The following is a 24,130-nucleotide window of genomic DNA, read 5'->3' on the forward strand; positions in this document are numbered from 1 at the left end:
AGCATGAACGCAAAAGCGCAGACCGTACGCGTCTTCCACGCAGCGGGGCTGGAGACGTAACCATCTTCTCTTTTTCCAGGCTTTGTACAAACTGTACAGCGCAGCAGCGACTCACAGACATTTGTACCACCACGCCTTCCCTGCACAGAAAGCGGAACCCGCCGAGGGCTCGGAGAGGAAGAAGGTGTAAGCCAGGCGCGTTGCCGTCGATGCATGAACGTCTCGTCCTCGGTTCAACACTCTCGTCCTCGTACCCATCACAAGCTCCTGCCGTGGAACAGGGAGAGCGGAGAACAAGTCGCGTGTAAGGTGGTTCGGTGTGTTCGTTCGACAACACGGTGTTTGACAGGAAGATGTCAGCATGTTTTTCGTTTTGTTAATATGTACATATTGGTACTGCCGCAACTACAAAGTGCTTTTAATTTGTAATAGCCAGCATACTTCCCAGCTAATTTATGAAGCCTTATTTTCCCCTTCTTAATTAGTTATGAAGTCACTGAAGGAATCATAATTTACACAATACTGCAACTAAAAATCTTCCAGACTTTAGCATTATTCAAAAGCCAACTTATTTTCAGATACTTGAACAAGTTATAACATGTAACCAAGTTTTTTCTTCAATTAACTATTTAATTACATAAACACAATTAAAAATGTATTAACTTGCTTTATCAGAAACTGTAAGGGCACTTCTGCTATGGTATGTTAACGACCTTGTACGGAAAGCATACTTTTCTGTTTGTAACCGATGCACAAAGTATCACTTTGTATATGTATTGGAGAAAGTTTCACTGTATTTCTGTATATATATTCATTATAGTGCATAGAAAGTGTGTTCAACAGTTCTATTCTTTTATCGTCAGAACTATTAAAGTTTGCTTTTGGTTCCTAAGAGGCTGGTTATCCAGGAAGCAGTTATTGACTCATGGGGTGAGAGCTTCTCCTCTTGGGTTTTTTTACATTCTTGGTTTCCTTTGGGCCTTCAGAATTGGTGTTTTAATGGTAAGTTGCTATTTTGAAAATAACTCAGACCCCTCCTCTGCCCCCGTGTACCCTGGGAGGTGCTTCTGTCACTAATAAGGTAAAGCCAGGTTTTACAAGCCTTAGGCAAAATAAAATCTCCAGCTTTTAACAGCGGAGGAGAAGCTTGTTAAGCGAAGGAAGGCTCTTCGCTGAGGTCCACAGCCCTCTCGAGGGACAGCACCAGGTACGACCACCCCACTCATCTCGCTGTCCTGATTTGCAGAACAGACACGTTTTACGGTACCGCAGCTGACGCCTGGGGCTAAGCCGTAACCGCTTCTGGCAGTCACGGGGAGTCGGCGCAGCGTGCTCGCTGGCTTTTACAGAGAACGGTCCCAACCCCAACAGCAGCTTTACTGCACCTGGGCCTGGCGCAGGCCGGGGCGGCAGGAACGCTCCCTCCTCGCTGCGGGCCCCGTCGGCAGAACCAGTACGCAGGTCAGCTCCGCGCACGCTCGCTCGGTCGCTAAACGGGCACCGCTGAAGAGCTCAGAGCATCGGAACCGCAGTTGGCTTCAGAGAACCTGAGCTACTGGTTTTCGCCAGCCCCAGTCAGATCTTTTTATTGGTTATAAGAACATTTTATTTGACCTTCTAAAAGGCAAAGAATTAGTTGGACAACGCTTCATACATTGAACAAAATTATTTTTATTGAATTAATAGGATTTACAAGAAATGTATTTTTTTGTCTGCAACAAAGTTTTATTGCACTAAAAAGAATCCATAAATAACATATCAGGACAATCAGTGAACCAAATGAAACTACTGGAGGGTAACTACAATTAAAAGTTTCCCCTCAGTAAGGAAGCCTTAATACAAGAGAAAAGCTCATTAAAAAAAAAATAATTGTTGTTACATCCCTGATTTTTTCCATGGCGTGGTACAGCTGGTTGGACAACGCTATTACCTTCCCACATGACTGGGTCACATTTTATGAAATGCAGTTTACCTAGGATTTAAAAACCTGTGAAAAGTTTGCTTAGAGTTCTTGGTCTTTAAGAAGGTACAAATATTTCCTCTCTGACTAATTTCTGTCAAAACTAGTAGTAAAGCTAAAGTAGCAATGCATTAAAGTTAAAAAATAAGGCAAATCAGACTTCACTTTCATGAAGCACTGGGTTGAGACTGATGAAATCCGCTTCTGTCTGGTTGTAGCCCTGGGTTGTTACTGAAATGGAACAGTGTCGGTGTTCCGTACGTTAAAGCTGTAAACAAAGAACAGACCTCCAGAGAGAGAGAGAGGGACACAAAGTCCCAAGGGAAATACATGGAAATATTCATTTGGATTTTAACAAGGTTTTGAATCCAGGACATTTCATACAGTTGCAACTATTGCCCTTTAAAAATACATAGTCAGCTTCTTAATAATACAGCCGACTGCTAGAAAAAAAGATACCAGAATCAAGTGTCTGATTAAACTCCGCGCTGGTTTTCAGAATAATAAACTAGTTCTTGTATGGAAAAAAGATTAACAAACATTTTTCATTTTTATAAACAATACATAATACATGTAGAAAAATATTCAAGAGGATAATAACAAAGGTGCAACATCAACAAAAATAAGCTGCCTTTTCAACAAAAGCACTTTTTCATAGTTTTAAGTGTGAAAACCTTTTAAAGCTCTTAGGTGTCCTCAGAAAAGTCTATTAAAGAGTTGTTAGCTTAAAAATTCTTGCCGTGCTGCTGGGCATACCACTGCTGCCTCTGCTTGCGATGCTCTAGCTCGGTGAGGAGGGCCTGCCTGTACGCTTCGTACAGCTTAACGATCCGTTCCAGTTCTTTCATGAAGAGCAGCTTCAGCATCCCCTGGTACGTGTCCAGGTCTGCCAGCTGGAAGAGCTCCCACTTCAGAATGTGATCGTATCTGTTTCAATAGAAAAGATGATTACCTACATGCCACTGCGAGCAAATACACAGCATTTTATGCATTTTCTTAAGAATCGGCCTCACAGTTGCACAGCCACCGATCAGATTTCTAGCAAGCTATATTAGCATGTTTTATGTGAAGAAATGAGGTCATTAAGACCAAAAGAGATAGAGCCATGTCTCAAAGCGAGTTGGAGAAACATCACTTACAGCTAAACTGCAGAATCACTCATAATATGCCAAGATAAACTCTGTAAATGCTAAAGATCCTATTAACTGATCAATGGAGAAAATGCATTTTGGAAGCATTAAAACAGCAATTCCATTCAACAAGCCTTGAAAATTTAGTAGTAAAACATCCTTCAAAATTAGAGTAGCTCAGAAAAAAAAAAAGAAAAAAGAATTATTTCAACAGCTTACCCTAACACTCCCCAGCAGGTACCTCCCAGAAGGCAGAATACTGCAAGTCTTCCCTCACAACATGCTTTTGTTTCCAAAGCATTCTTGTTCCAGCCTTAACAAGCACTCTTGGACACTGTGCCCCTCTTGGTTAATTAGCAATAATCTAAGTCAGTGTGTCTCAAACAGTGGGTTGTGAACCCCACAGGACCACGGAAGGGGGGTATCAGATAGCATCAGTGAGGACTGGGGGCGTGGAATCTGATTAGGCCATAATTAATGGCTGCAAGTACTCATGCCAGTAAGGGACCTCCTAACTGCCTGCAGCTATTGGCCATGATCTACCTGCCATGGGGGGAGCAGGGTGGGTGTCAAAGGAGCGACGCAAGCACTAACACCTAAAAATCCTACATGTTCTTACTCCCCACAATGGAAAAAATGAGCTGCTGTGGACCTGGGGAGGTCCCAGGAGGGCCTGAAACACACTGGTGCCACCCCGACCTCCTCCGTTCAGAATATCCGACCTAGCTCCCCGCCCGAAATGGAAACAAGTTCAGCTGTGAAGTCAACCAATTACTGTCGTATTTCTTCCCACTTCCACCAGTTACAAGGAGTTGTTGGTTGAGCAAGGCAAAACATAGTGGCCTGGGTCATCAAAGCACCATCCACACTGTCAACACTTTTTCCTTGACAAGGGAAACGGACACTAGTCAGCAGTGCAGAACGTGAAAGCTCAGGAGGCAACTACAAACAGGTGTGAGAAGGGGGCTACGCACAGACCAGCTTTGTTAGAAGCCACACTCATCGCTCTCCACGATGGAGAGCAGAGTACACGAAAACAAACGACCAAGAAAAGCAGGAGCACAACATCAATTCATAAAGCGGGAGAAACGACGTAGGAGGAAAGCTGCTGGTGTCACCAACCACTGCAAAAACTCCCAGGTTAGAGAGCTGCCGGCAACGTACATCTCGCCTTTCATTCGGTAGGTCTTCTTCTCTCCTACTCAACGTGCAGCGCTGCTTTTCTTACAAAAGCTGCAGCACTGTCAAGTGCTGGGTTTTTTTAGTTTTACTTTTCAATATGGAGCAATTCTGAATTTCTGTTTATACTCCTAACACTTTTTTTTTCAGTTTCTGAAACATATAAAAACATGCCCCTATCTTCAGACTTTAGGGCTATCAAAGGTGCTGCCATTGGATAGGCACAAACTTAAGATGAGCCTCGTCGAGATGAGCCTCCCTTGTCTCACTAGCAGAGCTGAAGAAGGTCCCTGAAGGCTGCATTTTATGTCGTAACTGCCCAACCACTCTTGTGACTAATCAAGGCTATGCCATTTCTCCTCCAAGTAATTTTCCACGATCAAAACTGGCACTCTGAGGTCTGCAAGGGAACCAGATAGCCGGTCCACCATGGAGGTCTGTTCAACCATAACGTTAGTCACTGACTCGCTTTCATGCCACAAATTCTTCAAAGGTAGTGCTGACAATCTTTCACACCAAACACATGGTTCAACATTTCCCAAATTTAATATATATATAAAGGTAAATATTATAGAAAAGCTATCCAAACTATTCAAAAAGCAAGCATTTTTCTTCACTACTTTTTTTTAATGGACCTCTTTTTGTGCGCACAGTAGGGGAAGGTTTCCAAGATCCTGGAAGAAAAACATTATTTCTAACAAAGTTTTCCAACAAAATCATGGTAATTCTACAGAGACAGGATTAAAGGTCTCTGGCTTATGGCCAGATGTCCAGTACTACCACCACACCGGGGGAATAGCTGCAGGATGGTATTAAGCAGGAGATGCTGGCATTCAGGACATTCCTCAAGGAGTTGGTAATTGAAATTGTCGCGGTTTAACCTCAGCCAGTAACTAAGCACCACGCAGCTGCTCACTCACACCCCCACCCCCCAGTGGAATTGGGGAGAGAATCAGGCCAAAAAAAGGTAAAACTCGTGGGCTGAGATAAGAACAGTTCAGTAGAACAGAAAGGAAGAAACTAATAATGATAATAATAACAATTATAAAATGACAATAATAACAAAAGGATGGAATATACAAAACAAGTGATGCACAATGCAATTGCTCACCACTCACTGACCGGTGCCCAGTCAGCTCCCAAGCAGTGATTCCCACCCCCACCCCCCCCCCCCGTTTACATACTGGACATGACATCACACGGTATGGAATATCCCCTTTGGCCACTTTGGGTCAGCTGCCCTGGCTGTGTCCCCTCTCAATTTCTTTTTTCCCTCCAGCCTTCTTGCTGGCTGGGCATGAGAAGCTGAAAAATCCTTGACTTAGTCTAAAGATTACTTGGCAACAACTGAAAACATCAGTGTGTTATCAACATTCTTCTCATACTGAACCCAAAACATAACACTGTACCAGCTGTAGGAGAAGAATTAACTCTATCCCAGCTGAAACCAGGACAGAAATAATTCAGGAAAAACCCAAGACACCGGGCCAACAGCAAGACAACTGTTCTGGTGAGCAACTTAGAGTGTGTTAATTCAGGCTCTGAAGCCCACAAGGCCAAAGGCTCACCAACGGGGACCTGGCTTATGTCGGTCTGCACATCAGTCAAGCGTTAACAGCCCACAGTGCAGACCCACCCGCATACGCTTAAATAAAGTAGTATAATGACTTCACATAGCTATATATAAACCAAGGCTTAAACTAAACAGGCTGTTCTCTTTGATGGTCTCCTTCCACCTTAGCGTGATGACTGGAGAAGTCTGGCAGGGTGACATGAGCTAGCAGCCACGAAGAGACCTGCGTGGTTCAGGAACAGACACACTTCCCAAGGCTCAGAGGGAACAAGGGACACAGAAACGACGTGTGACGCAGGTGTAAGCACAGTTCTCATTAGTGGGGATATCTGGGCTAACCTGGGTCTCCTGGAGAGACTCGTGTGAGAGAACTTCAGGAATATCACCCCAAAATGAGCAGGGGTGCTAATGCTGCCCCTGGGAAGGGGACCTGAGCCGCACAGAGTGTCTTGGCATGGGCCTGGCCAGCTCTGGGAATAGGACAAGCTGCAGAATTTCCTAAGCAAGGTGAGGAAACAGCAATTCCCCAAACCAGTTTTAATCTTGATTTTGTTTGATCCGAGTCTTGCTCTACAATAGGCATTTTAATGCTGCTTTACTTTGATAAAAGAAAGCCTTGATGTAGTTACATTTTCACTGCAATACCCCTCATTTCCTGCTTTTTCCCAGTGCTTCTGAACATACACCATTCATTTGCAATCTAATTTTCTTAACTTGGAAATAGGCAGCTGACTACTATAATTATTAAAAGAATAGAAGAAACTCATGGAATAAACAGAGTTGTTTGATCCAGCTGAATTACATGAGAATATATATTCACTTGAGTGGAGGCTGAAGCCAAAATATCAGTAAATTTATGCAAATAAACTGCATTACATATTGAAAGGATATATTCAGAAGGCTGTATGCATCAGAGAAGCACCAAGACATGCAGATGACTACCAAAAATGCTTCTGAGAGGAATTTTAAGAACTTAAATAACCACAGCTTCTATAAACTTCCTAAATACCAGCTTCTATATTAAAGTAATCCCAAGTCAAGACAGGGCTGCACTGCTAAAATCACTTTTCCCCAAAAGCAAGAAGAAACAAATTGCAGCTGTTTATCAACACGAGATCAAACTCCAAAAAAGAGAGGCAGACTGCAAGCTGCTGCTTTTGAAGGTTTGCCAAGTACAACTATCTTTGTAAGCACTTGATTATTGAGTTTATGTGAACACCACCTTTCCACCTCTGTGCCTTTCCCTCTCATCAAGAGCTGAATTCAATTGCAGCAGGATTTCCCCTGCCTCGCCCTATGCTGATGAATCCTTTCGAATTTTCTGCGCCAATGGCATTTATTGAAATATGTTCCACAGCAAGGCCGATTCTCAATGGAAGGCCTTGTTTCTTATAAAGGTGGCAATACAAGCAGGAAAGAAAACAAAGCTCCATCACATGCAGTAATGCATTTGCAGGTTTTCTGGGGCCTGCAGCTTTTTTGTTTGCTCCCCAAAGAGATGCCTAGAGGAACAGGGCACAGAGTAACAGTACCTGACCTAGACTCCCCAGGCATTTTTTAGAAGGGCAACTAGTCACAGAGCCAGAATCGAGGGGAGAAAGCACGTTAGCACAAAATTCCTGTAGAGCGCAGAGCCTTCCCTCCTGGGTGAGAAAGCAGGAGCTTACTAGACAGAACACACAGCCAGAATACTCTGTTTCCAGTGCTTTTCCCAGTAAATAGCAAGTATTTAATATAAAATAGGACACTTTCAACACAAGAGACACTGACCTGCCCTGAACATTTACAGCCTATTGATTAGGGCTGGAAGAACAAAGTCCTGGGTTCAGATCTTTGCTCCAGAAGAAGTGGGGAAAGAACCTGAACCATGATCTCTCATACAAGGAAGGCATTTCTGGTCTCCTCATCCTCACAGTCCCATGCATGCAGTCTAGCATACTGTGGGAACACCCACCAGACTGGTCTACCTAACTTGGAAGGTGGAGAAACATTCGATTTTAGAGTCTAGCATAGGGTTAAATGCAAGCCAGGAGTCTTGGTTCTGCTGTGCTAAGATTCTGATAGCTGCACTTATGCTCTCAGAACAAACCTTGACAGATGCCAGGAGAGAGCAGAAAAGGACGCTTCAAGATATCAAAAATACCTTGATATTGTAAATAGTTACCTCAAGTTATAACTAGACACCAAAGCCTCTTCACTGTGTAGTGAGCCAAATAGCTTCTTTTTTATCTTAAGAGTTTGACCATTTTTCACTGAAATAGGAAAGCATTACGGTTAACACCTACTAAACTCTCCACTAGACTTTTTCAGTGGCCATAATTCTTCTTCTTCAGAGAAAGCTGTTGAAACAAAAGCTAATGTTATCTATTTTTGCTATCATTATCTACTTCTTTCAACAAAAATGACTGGCCTTCAGTCAGCTAAATCAAGCTACAGTGTCAGGTGTCACTAACAAATCATAACAAAATACACCACGATGATTTCAGTGCAAAACTGTAGTGATAATCAACAGATTTTTACAGTAAATTTCAAATAGCAGTTCGCAAAAGGTATTCCTCTAGTACTACTATGAAAGCGTTTTGCCCACTTTCATTTTTGCAGCAGAACACTGGAGGCTCATACTCGGCTTTTGGACAATACTACTGAAGAACCTACAAGCATTACTGGATGTTTTTCTCAAGCTTTAAGCCAGTTGCTTTGGCAATAGAGAAGAGGTTCATTATTAAAATTACATTGAAAATATGTAAGTGATCTTGATCTTAACTATGAGAATTATTTATCAATTGTTCCTTAAGAAGCCCTCAAGATGAGGTGACGCTAAGCCAGCTGCTACCACTCTCCCACACTTTTCCAATATAATATTAGCATAAAGCAGAATTTATTTCTTCACAGAAGCGTTTGAGAATTACAACAATATTCCTATTACCACCAGCACTACTATAACAGAAGGCTAAAAGGATATTGGAAAATACATGATTTTTGATTCCTCTGAACAATGTAAATTCTATTCAAACAGCTTGAATGTACTAAATGTTTTGGGTTGGTTTTTTTTTTAAATTTGTCTCAGCCTACTAGATATAAACAAACTCCTGATAAATTGTTTAAATTATCTTAAATTTGTTTCTCAAGTTTCAAGAGAAGTACCAACAAAAGTCCATACAACACAGGCTGAAATAGTTCAAACTACATTGTGTGGATGTGCCAAAGACCTAAATAAAGAAATGCAGCTGCAGCCAAAACCTAAAAGTATTTCTAGGAAACAAGTGCTCCCCTAGGTTACAGGAACTTAGTATGCCCCTGGTGCATAAGTGTACAGGTGGATTTTAAGCCAATTTAAATCTTTATGGGCTGCTGGCAAGCCCAGTAGCCACAAAAAGTAATAAAATCCATTCAAATTACAGTTACTAAAAGCAGCTAAAAAAAAATGAGGTTTTTTTTAGTGGAAGTCACTAAACATCATACACAGTCTGAATTTGCAACTACAGACTGACCTGCTCATTGCTGTAAAACTTAGTTCCTCCACATTCTTCTTATGAAAAAGTACATGATTTCATAATTATTAAAAAGTATCTGGATTTTTAAATTGCTTTTCTATTTAGTGTTACTCTTCTGCAGAGCTGTACCCACTAGAAAATGTAATTTGTTTCATTATGCCAACTCAAATCTTTTCTTGGAGGAGATTCCCTGTTCTTACAGCATTGCTTCTTTGAAAAAAACCTTTTTACTACCACTTAGTTTTTAATTAAAGTTCTTGAATAGAAACACAGATTTCAGTCTGTATTCAAAATTCTTAATTGTGAAGGAAAATTTGTATGTCTTTTTTAAAAAGGAGTAAGACACACATTAAGACTTAACACACTAAAAAGATTTCACATATTTTATAAGCACGTGGTACTGTTCTCACAAATACACTGAAAGTAAACCACATCCTCAACTCTCAAATATATCATTCTGCAAGTCATGTGAATGGCAAGAAGTACTGTGATGATTTTAAGTAATGCCTAATACAAAGCAAACTAATGCGATGAACATAGAATCATGGAATGATTTGGGTTGGAAAGGACCTTAAAAGAGATCCATCTAGTTCCAACCCCCCTGCCATGGGCAGGGACACCTTCCACTACACCAAGTTGCTCAAAGACTCATCCAACCCAGCCTTGAACACTTCCAGGGATAGAAGTGGATGGAAGTTCTGGTACAACTTCCTCACGCGTTGTCAGCAATAGTTCTTATGCAATTAAGAAATAGATACCAGCTAGAGTTCTACTTTCAGTCATCGAAATTCATTTGTTTTCCTTCCTTCTAAGCTACACATGCATAGTGTGAAATGCAGAGGAAAAAAAAAGCTCACTTTACAGGAGCCCTGGCATAGACCTGCAGCCAGTCTGGAATCTCTGCTGTGTGGTAGGGGTTTGCAGGGACAAGGAGAGGCTGGCTTCTCTCAGCTTGCTGTGGCTGGTAAGTCACTGGGGGAGGCTGGTCATAACGGGGAACGCTGTACAAAGGAAGACAGAGAAAGTCCGTAACCTCCAAGCAATAACTTAAGACATACTGATATCATTAAATTGTTAACATTATTACACAGATTAATACATGCAAAGGCCGATGATGCAACCACGTGGGTGGAGTGTTGCCTCAGCAGGCCTATACCAAGAGCAACTTTCTGTTGCTATTTTTGTGCTTCACTCCAATCACAACTGTAAGTCTTCCTGCTATCTGTTAGCACACGGTAAAATTCACCTTAGACCTATCCAACTAGTGCCTGCTACCTAGATACTAAAGCAGAACAAAAAAACGATACCTGTTTTTAAAACATTAAAAAGGCAGGTATTGATTCAGCCAAATAATCCACCATCTAATATGTTAGAACAAATGTATTCAGGCAGCAGGTGACAAAAGTTATTCCATTTATAACAAAGGACATCCTCGTATGCGTATCTTTTGTGCCACATGTTAAAAAAACTTTCCCTTCCTGCGTAACGGCAAAATAGACTGAGTAGCAGAAATTAACTGTTAGATTTGGTGTATGCTAACTTTATTTTACCTTGAAATTAGGAGTAGCTAAAATACCAATTTTCCTTCTAGACAAGACTATGTTTCAGATGGTATATGCTATTTGTTCAGACAGTCTCCTGGAACATCAGATCAAGTTTCTTCAGCCTACAATTCAATTATGTTCTCAGCAACTTTGTTGTTTTACTGACAGTTGAAGAGAATAGCTTCTTTGTTTTAGTGAGTTAGGAACAAGATCCTGTTTCTAAACTTAAGACAGTAACAGATGAGACAAAAACCTAACAATTACAACTTCTTCTAAAAATCTTAGTCAAGAACCAGTAAAGCTTACTTCTAAAAATAAGTAGGTTTTGGCATGTTGCATATGAGACAAAAACAGTTCCACTTTCTTAACCGGATTAAGGAAAAAACCCCCAATCACAGAAGAGGAGGTGGATGTCTTACCTGGGAGCACAAGGATGCTTATATTGAGCTCTTTTATTGATGTGATCTACATAATACACTCCAAATTCTGCTGACTCAACTCTCTCCCATCCCGGAGGCAGTCCTTCACGCTCGAGTGGATGGCTCCAGTGAGTTGTATTAGTGTTATGATCTATATAGTATTTCCTTCCTCTAATAGTCCAGTCCACTGACCAGCCAGGAGGAAGAGGTAAATCTTCAGAACTATGATTTGTTAAGTTTCCTAGAGATGTAGCAGCAACTCTACCGATGCCTAAAAAAAAAAAGAAAGCAATGTTTAGCCAAATTGATAATACCCAAAACCAACATTACGTACAAAATCAACTTCCCTCCCCACCCCCCACATCAGGCACTCCTATGAACTTTGAACAATACCATGGTGTTTACAGTGTATGTGCTTGTACGTTACTAAAAAAGTATGATCAAGTCAAAATAGCTACTCCCTTTTAAGTCTCACTCATTTCACTCTCCTCCAACTCCAGATTCACTACACAGCTTCATTCAGAAACAGTTAAAATATCCTTGCTTTTTCAATTGGAGACATATATTAGCATATGTAACAGGGGTGACGCTGTTATTATTGTCTCAACTTGCTGAGCAGAGAGAGCTGACAGGAGATTACAGATGTTAACGCTTTACATAAATGACAGTTTCTGTTAATATGCTATTACAGCTGCATCAAAACTATTTATCTACAAAAACCCCACAGCTATTTCTTTTTCTACTTACAGTCAGAAATTACAACTATCTAGAAAAATCACTGAATACCAACAAAGCTTTTCAGATTAACCAGTCAAGAACAGTAACAGGACCAGGTAAACCAAGAGAGGAGGGAGAAGTTAGCACTATCCTGCACTGACTGTTATTACTGAAGCGTGTGCAATCATGGCCAAAAAGTGTCATCAGTAACAAGAGAAAACAGAAAAGCTGGATCTGTGCAGGATCCTGCACAAGCCCTTTGCTCAACACAGTCATCCTGCGCACACCGAAGTTGATGTTGCCATGTCGTCTTTGCTAAAACTACCCATGCTCGTTAGACTAACTAGTTTATGTGCATTGCTGGGCTGGACAGTCAGACCTTGGAAGTAAGCTTCATTGTCTAGTAGGCTGTACATCTGCCTCTCTACATCCTGCTCTTCTCAATGCTGAAGAGGCACATGAAGAAAAGTAATTGCCAGCTTTTCTTGGTGATGCGGGCTGCACTAGAAGGGCTTCTCCAGCAAGGGAACTAAAGCCTAGGTGAGTTGTACGGGCGGCAGGAGAGCTGACGGGAATCAGTAGTTGATTAAGTTCCTACCTCTGCCCTAGAAACACAGCACATGTAGGATTTATCACTACATAGGCTGATTTAAGAGACCAGTCACTAACATTTTAAAAAAATACATGATTTGTTGTAACATACACACAGTTTTCACATTTTAAAAATTAGCGTGCTAGGTGCTGAGACAGGTACTGACAAAACAAAATTGCAATTTCATCTTTTCCTTCCTTCTATATACTATGGATACTTAGGAAGCTAGTTGAAATAAAAGCTGTAATAATAATTACAGAAAACAAAAAAAACTCCAAAACAACCAAACCCCCAAAACCCCAACCACAAAAACCAAGTGACATCAAGAATTTTGCAGGTCTCTTTCCATTCTTTGGAAGCCTACTACCTACTGGACGTGCTGGCCCAAATTCAACTCTCTTTTTTAAATCCTTTTAAGTAGTTACCTTCTGTTACCCACAGTTCTACGGTAAAACAGTCTCTGGCTTTAAAGAAACTGCAATTACCTTTTCATCCCACAATCAAATGCATCTATTCAATCACTGTATTCATCAGAGTTTGTGTGTTACTATTTCCCATGGCCAGAAGAAGGGGTATGGGAGCCAATTTTTGCACTTTCTTAGAAGTCAGGGAGTGACGTCATCACAAGCACCACGTTTACTTACTGAGGAATACACCCCTTTCCTTCTGTTTTTCAGAAATAACATTTTTGTATGATTGTTTTTTGAGAGAGTGGAAGGGAAAGGCAGAGCCTATCTCATCTAAAGCATACTGTTAAAAAGAGGTTTCAGGTGTGGTCATCAACTCTAAAAGACAACAGTAATACTGAAGTAGCAGCAAAATTGTAATATTTCTCAAGCAATTTCATACTCATCTGCCAACAAAGGCAACAGTCCTCTTCAACAATACGTACACAATATATCATGCTAGCTAAGGGATGTAATCTATTTTAAGCATTAGTTTACATACAAAATGACAGATGGAAAACTGGATGGGCTGTCATTCTAATACAAGATAGCAGTCATCAACAAAGTAATGGAAAGGCTCCAAAGCAACTGAATAAATAAATAAAAAAATTAAAAAAAACCTCAAAAACTTCCTCCTGAGCACTGTTCTTTAGAACATTTGTGCTCATCCACAAATCTTTTTCTAGCCTTGTCATGTTCTGAACTATTTGGTCTTAAAGTATTTCTTCTTGTTATAGTACTTACCTATTTGTTAGCTTTATAAAGGAAAGCTGATGGCTGTGTTCATGTGATAGCTCCCACCTCTCATTAGGATTAAGCAACCTAGACCTTTACTTCCAGTGAGAAGAAACATTCTGGAGGCTTCCTGACCTTTAGCAGTACTGGGGCAGGGAAACTATTTCAGACCCTAGCTACGGTTATGTCACTGGTTCTGTTTTCATTCCAGTGACAAAATACAAACATTTAAGCTTGTTGAACACACTGCACTTTGGATAAACAAATTCAGCATTTTCTCCAATTAACTGCACCGCTGTGTTGTAACTTCATGTACGTATCAACAGTGACTATTAAATCACCACTACCAGAAGATCTGAACACACAAACTTGACTGGGGGAAAGAATTTTCACAAAGGCTTAAACTTATTTTTCTGTTTACTGTTAAAACCAGCACATGTCAGTATTTTTGTTACAGTTCCTCCTACTTAAATTCTATCATGATTCCAGCAGCAAATATATGTATACTTTTTCCTTCAGGTAAAGGTTAATGCCTTCTAACATTTGGAAGCTGGCACTGAAAGTTGCACAAGCCATCCTCTGCACCACAAGTTAACTTGACACAATGCCTATATCTCTTCATACAAAAGCCTGAGAAGACTGGGAGCTGGACTTGGGTAGCGAGGAAAACCAAAATCTAGATGACATAGAGAAATCACCTGGAAAGCAGGCTAAAAAGCAACGCTGCACCCAATGGAAAGGCAATGCTGGCAGCTCTGTCTTTGCACAATCATTTAATTCTAGCTACATCGTTTCTCCCAATGCCAGGTTATCTTCTTTCATTTCCAAGATGCAAAGAACAAAAATAATACCAGACACAAATGTATTATATATTCCTTTTGCCATTTTGACTTCATATATGAAGAAGCAGAGCCATACTATTAGAATAAACTTAAATAGCTGTATCAGTTACCAGTTTTGAACAGTGTTCCAAGCCTCTACAACTAGCAGGCTCTAATTATGAAATCAAAGGCCAGATTTATAAACTGACAGTTGCAAATACTTCAGGTTGAGACCATCACGTATAGTCTTAATGTGCATTTTTGCCCTCAAAATCACAGATCATACTGAAATATTCTGTGTGCTGGAAGTTTTAATATGTCAGGTAACATTCATAGTGTCTTACAATCATCGACCCACTATGGCATTCAAATCGGCAATTAGTACAATTTAGATGTGTGTTTATATAATTGCAGTTACTAGAGATCAGAAGAGATTATATATTGGTTTTCCTTATAAAACTCAGCAGATACTTCCTTCAAGGGAGAGAGGATACACATATAAGAGAAATAAGTCCTGCTATGACTTTGAACAATAAGAGAAGATGAAAATTGACTTTCATATTGCCCAGATTTCAGCTGGCATAGAGTTAATACTCTTCCTAGTAGCTGGTACAGTGTTATGTTTTGGGTTCAGTATGAGAAGAATGTTGATAACACACTGATGTTTTCAGTTGTTGCTAAGTAATGTTTAGTCTAAAGTCAGGGATTTTTCAGCTTCTCATGCCCAGCCAACAGGAAGGCTGGAGGGGCACAAGAAGTTGGGAGGGGACACAGCCAGGGCAGCCAACCCAAAGTGGTATTCCATACCATGTGACGTCATGTCCAGTATATAAACTGGGGGGAGTGGGGCTGGGAGGGATCACTGCTCAGGAACTAACTGGGTGTTGTTGGGCAAGTGGTGAGCAGTTGCATTGTGCATCGCTTGTATATTCCAATCCTTTTATTATTATTACTGTCATTTTATTATTGTTATTATTATCATTTTTAGTTTCTTCCTTTCTGTTCTATTAAACTGTTCTTATCTTAACCCACAAATTTTACTTTTTCTTCCCTCTGATTCTCTCCCACATCCCACTGGGGGTTGGGGAGAGTGAGTGAGCAGCTGCGTGGTGCTTAGTTGCTGGCTGGGGTTAAACCATGACATGTATATATACACACCTATAAGTATCAATAATAAGACTGAACAACACTCCTAAGAGTAAATTTGCACATGATCTTTTCCAAAGTATAAACCAAAGAAGAAAGTTACAAGACAGCCTAAACCCATCTACTCTGAACACTACCTTTTCTGTGTCATATTGCCAAAGTATGACACTCTTCTGTGTTTAAATTTCAGCTAAGGTCTTAGCCCTAAAGCATTTTCATAGCAGCCTAAAGCTTCACATGGGATTTTACTGCACACCCCAAGGATATTCCCTGAATCATGGGCTGGTACCAGATTTACATAGCACAATGCAAACTATCCACACAAAACCCCCCAACTTACAACTTGAACCATTTCTATCAAAACATCTAGTGTAAAACCTGTGATTTTCCTATTGATGGAGGATATGATCTCTACCATAGGATAAGCAAAACCAGACTCATCAAACCAGTTCACTGTAACTACTCAGGGTTTTCTTACTTACTGTTTTATCTATGACAAGACAGAAATTCTCATTCTTCCTGCTTTCCCAAGGAAGAGAGCTGTTTAAATTATCTGCTTTTCCAAATATTAAATGCCTCCTTTCCTCTGCTTAAGGAGGAGCACTGTTCTTTATAAACTTGTCTGAGTGGCACTATCAAATCTCAACAATGAATTTAAATTTATGCAATTGTAAATCCTTTTCAGGCTGCCTTTAGAACTTGTCCAGCCTAATTTGTTAATTCTGTTTCATAATGGTATATGTTTGGGGTATTTTTTTGGTTCAGCTGTTGCTTTTAAGGAACATCAATACTGAACATTATTTGCGGCTTTTTTTCCTTCTCTTTAAAATATAGTATCTTCAGTTTAAGGTCTTGAATTAATTGTTAACCAGGCCAAGAGGCATTATATGCTGTTCCAAATCGAAAGAAAATCCTGCTTAATGCAGTTTGCTTGGTTAGGAGTATCACCATGTATGTTCTCAACACTTTGAAAAAAGAAAGTGCAAAGGAACAGTAACCACTTATTACTAGTACTAACAAGATTTTAAAATACTCAAGAGTTTTAAGTAAGGCCATGCCCTATATTCAGTCTTATTCTCAACATCTTCAACAATAGGGTGTTCTAATACCAGAACCCAAACTTTAACTTTGAGCACCACATTCCAGTGCATTATAAGATATCAGTGCTAAGAGTTCCTTCATTTAATACTCTTCTCTTAAAAACATGTTAAGCTAATAATGTTACAAATGTGAAAAATATGTAGTATCTTCTTTAGTCAAGGGAGTTCTGTTTGGTTTGTTCCATTAGTATGGAACAAAGAAAACTGTAAGTGATATGCATTAATGCTTTCACAGCCCAATCAAGGGGTTTTTATTTTATTTTAAAGGCAATCTGCCTGGAAAGAAGTCCAAATTCTTAGGGGGGAAAAGTTTCCAGGTCAGCAAAGGGCGGTTCTTCAGTCTGCCTGGCAGGAAGCTCAGCAGAAAAATCGTATCACCAGACCAGTCTGGCATAAAGGGAAAAGAGCAAAAACACTAAGAGAAAAGTCTCTGCTTATTAGATACAGTGCTGATGGAGGCAGAGAAGTTTCAGAGCCTATGAACTCCCCACAACTAGCTTCAACCAAATTTCAAAGTGTTGAAGAACATATCTGGCCAAACAAAAGGCCTTCATATTTGTCTTTAATTAGGTCAATTGTCTTGAGAGCCTTTTTTCAGGATGCCAAAATCCTCTCCCTTCCCCTCATCAAACCAGGATGAAGAACAGGAAGAAAACATGAAGGAACTGTTTAATTGTAAGGGAGTAAGTAATAATAAAACAGCAAAAAGAAGTTCCAGAAACTATCTTGTTTAGATAGGTGTGCAGGTTCTAGGCCTTCCTAACCTGTTCCAAAGCATCTAAAGGTACTTCCTGAGCACAACTATCTCGTTTGTCAGAGGGAATGGGGCATTCCAAGTAAGCATAAATTCACCAATAGGAAATGACAGGAAGTACTTTGAAAGCTTCAAAAAGTATGCTACAAAGAAATAACTGCAAAATCAGCACAAAAGAAAAGGGCAGGAATTGCCATTTGTTTAAAAATGAATGAGGTGTACAGACCTAAAAAGAAAAGCCCTGCCACTTTAGCTCTAATTAATAATTAGTATTTCTTTATTTTGCTCTTATATTAAACACAAACACCAGTTTGCCATTTTTAAGGGGTACAATTTAACATGAGATGAACCTACTTTTACTAAAGCGCACTGGATTCTCTGTTAACAGGATTACTCATTTTTCTCCTCTGACATCACAGTCAACCGTGTACAAGCCACCACCAGAAAGTGCCTTTACACTGTGATTTTAATCTCAGCAATTTTCATATACACATAAGAATTTTTTAGCTTACCGCTCAAACAGGTACAAATAACTCTGAGGTCTTGGTTACAAGTTAGTTCCAATCTATACTGTAGATATAACTTCAACCACAGACCTCCCCAAACCTTTAACCTAGAAGAGAGGAAAGAGATGTCGAGGAAAGACAGGTAAAGTCTCTTAGAATTAAGCTTGAAATGGACACTAAAAAAAATTTTCAAGAAATGCCACAGAGGTAGCTAAACACACAAAACTAGGAAATATCTCAACTGAAGACATTTTTCAGGAAAGCCAGCAGCACTAGACTGCTAACTAAAAACAAATCTAATGAAAATATGAAAAGGAGGACATGGTAGAATTGAATCATACTGAGAGAGAAAACATGACTTCAAGGAGAAATGCCTATGAAAGAACATATCAATGCTGTCAACATCATGGGACTTTCTTAAATACTTTGCTGAATACTTTGAGTATGACGATCTCAATAAGAACATGTTTTCAACTTATCTCCAAATTATAAAGAGGAGAATCTTTATTTTGAATGAAAGCTGAAATCTGCATGCATCTCTTCACTTCCACACTGCTGCTTCTCCAAAGTCATCTCATTTGCAAACAACACTGAATGAAATATCACTCACCAATAGCCAAGAGTACCTTGTGCTCATCAGGCAAGGTTCCTGTAGCAATCAACCCAAAACATAACAAAACTGACTGAGGGAACCTTCTGAGGGAGGGTGGGAGAGGAGGAAAAGGGTAGAAGGCAGCATTTACAGATTCTAGCTAATAAACAGACTTATACCTTGAAACTGTAGGTATTAGGCAATTTTGTCATCAATTATCTTGATGAAGAATTTTGATTAGGTGAAACATTTAGAAACAACAATGGAGATGTGTAAGGAAAAAGTAATTTAGACAAAGACAATGAAAGCAAAAGGCCTGCCTCAGTATTCTGGAAACACAGGAAAAAAGGAACTAGAAGTTACAGAAAGATTAGTGTAGCTCCAGGAAAACATGGAAGGTTTGAAGACAATGCATGGTTCAAATAAAAAGAAGCTTAATGGTGAGACGAAAGAAGTAACAAAATCTAACGTCTTCTTATTTTTGGCCACACAATTCTTTTACTGAGAAAAAGTAACAGCAATTCTTGAAAAGTAAAGGACATAGGTCGATATTCTTACTGCAGTGAAACTGAAGAGGAATTTAAGAGTTCCCATTCCATGTCAAGATGAAAGGAAAAAAAAATAGAGGAAAAGGGAAACACTTTGGCAGACAAAAGGCTCACCTTTTTTGTCTCTCCCTACAAATGCATAAGATTGAATACTCACCCGTTACAAAATATGCATAGAATTCCTTCAAACTATTAAATGTAAAAATATGAGAGTGAATGACAAAGACCAAACAAACATCAGCTCCTTTATGATTTCCAGTGGCTAAGGGGGCATGTAGACAAATGGGGTGGTAGTGAGGGAAATATATTTTTAGAAAGAAATCCATGTTGCTACAATTGAGAAAAATACAGCTATAAAGTCCTACTTTCAGCTTGTTTTAAAAATCTTCTAGATTAAACTCCACTTTCAAACTAATAGCTAGAGCTCCCTTTCCACTTAACATTGTTTCAATTCTACACAGCAGCAGTACCATTTTTTGACATCTTCCTCAGCATACACAGTTACTGTAGTAACGTCGAATGTTAAATTGATGGATTGGTTTATGAAATCCTCCCCTCCTACCGCTCCTCCCTACAATATCCCAGCACACGCTAACAGTTGCTCGTTATCTGGACCAGGTAAATGTTTAATGACTGCTGGCTGAACAACTGACAGAGATGAAGGGCTTTCATGCAAAATCTGGGTAGATCAGATGTATTAGCATGTAGCAAAATATAAGAGGATTAAGGTAGCAAGTCTTAAATCTTACTATTTTAGAATTTACTGGCTGACAGCAGAACCACTAGCATTACTCTTCTGTCACTTTTCATTGAAATGTTTCTGTAGTAAAAAGCCCATAAAGCATTGTCAGGTTATAATTCCATACACAAGGTCAGCAGCCTTAAATGTTGACATTCTTCCTAGCGGCTTTATTTTTCTAGACAGGAGATTTATTTTAGTAGCAACTATTTACTATTTTGTTTACAGATTACAAGTAATGACAAACTAAAAACGTATTTCATATTGAAGGTACGTTATTTACAGGTTTGAAATGCTTGTTTCAAACTCCTCCGTGAATATAGTTTCCATAGTATATACAGTGCTCAAATACAGCCAAATTTACTACTTTTAAGGTCACCTTTCTATGGCCAACACTGTAATCCCAGGCTTTTTATTCCACCAATAGGCTCACAACAGCACACTGCACCAAAGAATTACTCTTCAGTGTCATCACAGATATAATAAAATATTTTAAAAAGCAGTATTTAAAGGCTTCTTTTTTCTTATGCTGTTCTTCCCTTAGAAAACAAAGACAAGTTCCAGTGAATTGAGGGGGAAACAGGCATATTTACATATGATATTACAAGCTAAAAGAAAAAAAAATAATCAAGGACTAGAAAGTCAATTTCAGCACTAACTACATGTCAATTTGCCAATTACACAAAGCAGGCATCCCTTCCTTTGACTATTTATAATAAATTATTTTAATTCTTGAGGTCAAATTAACACAATAAAATTAAATAATAACACAATGATATTTAAAATACAATAAGACAGCAATGCTATAATTTAGAGCTGTTAGTTCTTCCCTACATCATGAAAATAGTGCATGTGCCCTAATAAATAAAATTCCTTGCTAGTTAGCAACTGAATCAACTTTGTCACAAGGAGTTGCATATACGCTTGGCATTAAAAAACAAAACAAAACAAAAAAAACAACCCTCGCTTAACCTTACCCCATTTATTTAATAAATAAATCATGATTTAAGTATATTTTTTCCTTTCTGGATATATGCAAACTCTTAACTCTAAGAAATGTGAACACATAGTGTACTCCGATCACAGAAATGTCATTAAAATAAGCTCTGTCCCACACAGCGTAACTCCTAAAAACATGATCCTGATCATCTGGCTATTCCTCTGCACCTAAAGTCTTATCAAAACCGTATTTTTACAAAAACAGCAATTAATCAATACTTACCTGAAGTGTGCCTCCCGTGATTCTGTGACATCCTCTGGAAAAGATCGCTGTTGTGTTCATAATACCTGTAGTCCTCATGTACGCGATCATTTAACTGACGTCTCCTCTGGGCATCATAAAAATGATCGTAATAATAACAACGGGCACCAGCATCTCCATTTTCCAAAACAGAATTAGCTTCTGTTAAAAAGGACTGGGAGGAAGAGCCGTATTCTCTAGGGACGTCAGCTAAACTTCTTGCGAGATAGGAAGGTGCAGACAGTCTGTTGCTTTCACGTCTCATTATTTCATGAGGTGGCCTCTGCACTGGAGTTCGAAGGAAACTCTGGTTTCTGGAAACAATTCCATCTCCACCAGAAGCATATGCAGAAGACGTTGAGTCAGGAGGACAGATATCAGTTCGTCTTGGAATGGTTGGACCGTGACGGATAAATGAAGGCATCAGATCTGATAAACAGCATTAAAAGAGAGACAAGAACTTTGGCTGTACTTACACATAAAGCGTTTGACTACCCACAATGCTGATTTACACCACGAATTGAGGAAATTCAAGTGCTAGAACCCCTTTTTAAGCACCTCTAATGCATATGCAAGTATAATGGTAATGCTGCAGTTGGTACTGGTACAAAAGAAACCATCACACCCCCCCCACCAGCAACAAACTACTGCCAAAAGAGTGCAGTTTTGCCAGTATAACTGCATCCACAATAAACAAAAAAACTCCAAACCCAAACCCCATCAAAAAGCACATGCCAAACCCCCCCCCCAAACCACCCCACACTGTGCTGTAGCTACATCAGCCAGGCTTCATACCTCTCTACGAGAAGGGTCAAGAAAATCCAAGTATCCTGGCTACCACTCTACCACTTCATTGGGACCACTGTGCTTATGAACTCAGAATAACTGAAGACATTAATGCTTACAGGAATCCATGACAGAATCAGGAACAGAATTCATACTTTCTCCACTAATCACAAAGTTCAGCCAGCAAAATGCTGTTATTCTGCACACAGTAAGTTCTCAAATTCTCGTGAAGATATTTCACTTCCTCCTTTACCTAGAGGTTTTGCACATGAGCACTGACATCTATTTATACAATTTCAGTGCCTCCCTCCAGTAAGCGATACATTGCTCCTCTCCCTAGCATTACTTTCACCAAATAACTAGTTTCCCTCCAGGTGAGCCAACAGAAACTATGACTTTCATTTAGGGGGAGGTTCTGTCTATTATTAATTACTTTTTATTAATAAGCTCTTATAACTTAGGGTCAAAATTCAGTGCATCCCAGAAGGTGTCATCAGTAAATCTATAATTGATATAAAGCAGTCATGTAATAGCTAGTCATTACATCATGGCAAGCAGCATGTGTAAGAGGTGTTAACCCCTTAGACATGCCTACAGCTTAATATGAAAAAAAAATAATTGTGGGTTTGTTTTGTTTTGTTTTTTAAAAGACCAAGTCAATGTAATCAGACTACTAGATGATTTTGCCTGTTGACTGGGGAACCAGCTGTTCATGCAGCAAATACTTCCAGCAAAGCTGAGTGCCGGCTCCTGCCAGCAAATCAGTTGTTGCTAGTTGTGATCTCCGTGCTAATCCTGCATTCATAGCATAATACATTTCAGTCTCAGGTTGTTTTCAAAGGTTAACAAAAAGAAACCTAAGTGCGCTTTCAACATGTATTTGCTAGCGTTCTGTACAGTCCTAGTGAAACCAGGACTGCAGCATCAGCGTCAGGTTAACCACACGAAGATCAGTGCATCCAAGGTACGTAGCGGTGACCTCATCAAGTCGGTTCATGGCTAAGAACTGGAGCACTTGCTTCCGCAGGGATTTTATGCAACTGTCTCGTACAGTTATCTCATTTTTAAAGCACACACCTTTTGGCAGTGCACACAGCCTCGATCGGGAGAACAACCACTGACTTTGGAAAGAGAGAGACGATCTGTTCCGCTCACCTGAAAGATACCTGTTTGGAGACTATCTTAACCCCTGCCTGCTGAAAACTGAGCAACTCCTGCTGAGAAAATAAAACCAACCCAAGTTTATCGTCAGCACCTGGCGGTACGCTAGGCGTAGAGCTCCCTTTTAAACTCAAGCCTCCCTTTTTCAGGTTTCACCTCCCTCCGTCAGCACCCGGGTCTCTCAACAGCAATTCCTCACACCCCCACTCTCCCCTCACGAAGGGACACCGCCCCCCCCCCCCAAAGCCGCGCAGGGCCTCCCGGGCCCACCGGACCGCCGTCCTAGCACACAAAGGAGACGGCCACCCCCCCGCCAGGCCTCGGGCTTGTCCTCCCGACCCGCGCCCGACCCCACCGAGCCCGTCCCCGACACTCACTGCGAAGCAGAGGGCTGGTCTCCTTCTTCACGTACTTGCCCTGCACCTCACCCGGCTTGGAAAGCTCCGTCCGCGTCTTCTTCCGCGACAGCATCCCACCTCCCGGCCCGCTACCACCCCCCGCATACCCGGAGCCGCTCCCCGCTCCGCAGGGCAGGGCTCGACCGCCCCGACTCCGCCTCAGGCGCGGCGGCGGTTGCTCCGCGCTCGCATGGCCGCGCTACCGGGCCGGGGCGGGGGCGCGTGGGACGCGTGAGAGAGACTCAGCGCTGAGGGGAAACGGCGGCGGCGCGCGGGGGCTTGTGGGAACGCGGCCTCCGCCCTCCGGGGCAAGGCCGCGGGGTAGGGTAAGGGGGGAGGGGGCGGGCGCTGGCGCCGTCCCTCACAGCGCCCCCGCGCGGAGGGGAGGGCGCATGCGCCGGGGGTGGGGGGGGGAAAATGGCGGGAAAGGAGCCGCCTCAGGGCCCGCCCGCGCAGCGGGACAGGGAGCCCGTGGGCACCGCCGGCAGAGGAGGGGCGGGCTGCCGGCTTCTCCTCCCCGGTGGGACCCCTCACCCGGCTGGGGAGGACC

At 40.9% G+C, this 24,130-nt stretch overlaps 2 protein-coding genes across 5 annotated transcripts in view; one reads left to right on the forward strand and one right to left on the reverse strand.

Moving 5' to 3' along the window:
- The window catches only part of ATL1 (atlastin GTPase 1), a 32,985-nt gene extending 32,093 nt beyond the window's left edge, over positions 1-892 (forward strand). For all 3 annotated transcript variants that reach the window (XM_075029450.1, XM_075029451.1, XM_075029452.1), the window contains one exon: positions 80-892. In XM_075029450.1, the coding sequence (XP_074885551.1) occupies positions 80-190 (111 nt within the window). In that variant the 3' untranslated portion in view covers positions 191-892. The remainder of the gene's footprint in view (positions 1-79) is intronic.
- A 759-nt stretch (positions 893-1,651) lies between these two features.
- SAV1 (salvador family WW domain containing protein 1) lies at positions 1,652-23,861 on the reverse strand. Of its 2 annotated transcripts, none has more exons than XM_075029453.1 (5): positions 23,560-23,857; positions 21,218-21,664; positions 11,300-11,570; positions 10,194-10,337; positions 1,652-2,887 (listed from the first exon to the last, which is right to left on the reverse strand). In XM_075029453.1, exons 1-5 carry the CDS (start codon positions 23,651-23,653, stop codon positions 2,686-2,688), a joined length of 1,158 nt encoding a protein of 385 aa, XP_074885554.1. In that variant the 5' UTR covers positions 23,654-23,857; the 3' UTR covers positions 1,652-2,685. The 2 variants fall into 2 exon arrangements, with proteins under 2 accessions (XP_074885554.1, XP_074885555.1); XM_075029454.1 differs by having other exon boundaries at positions 2,768-2,887; positions 10,199-10,337; positions 23,560-23,861.
- Between the last annotated feature and the right edge of the window lie 269 nt (positions 23,862-24,130).

The sequence above is a fragment of the Buteo buteo genome, chromosome 6 (genome assembly GCF_964188355.1).
Source record: "Buteo buteo chromosome 6, bButBut1.hap1.1, whole genome shotgun sequence".
Classification (NCBI taxonomy): Eukaryota; Metazoa; Chordata; class Aves; order Accipitriformes; family Accipitridae; genus Buteo; species Buteo buteo.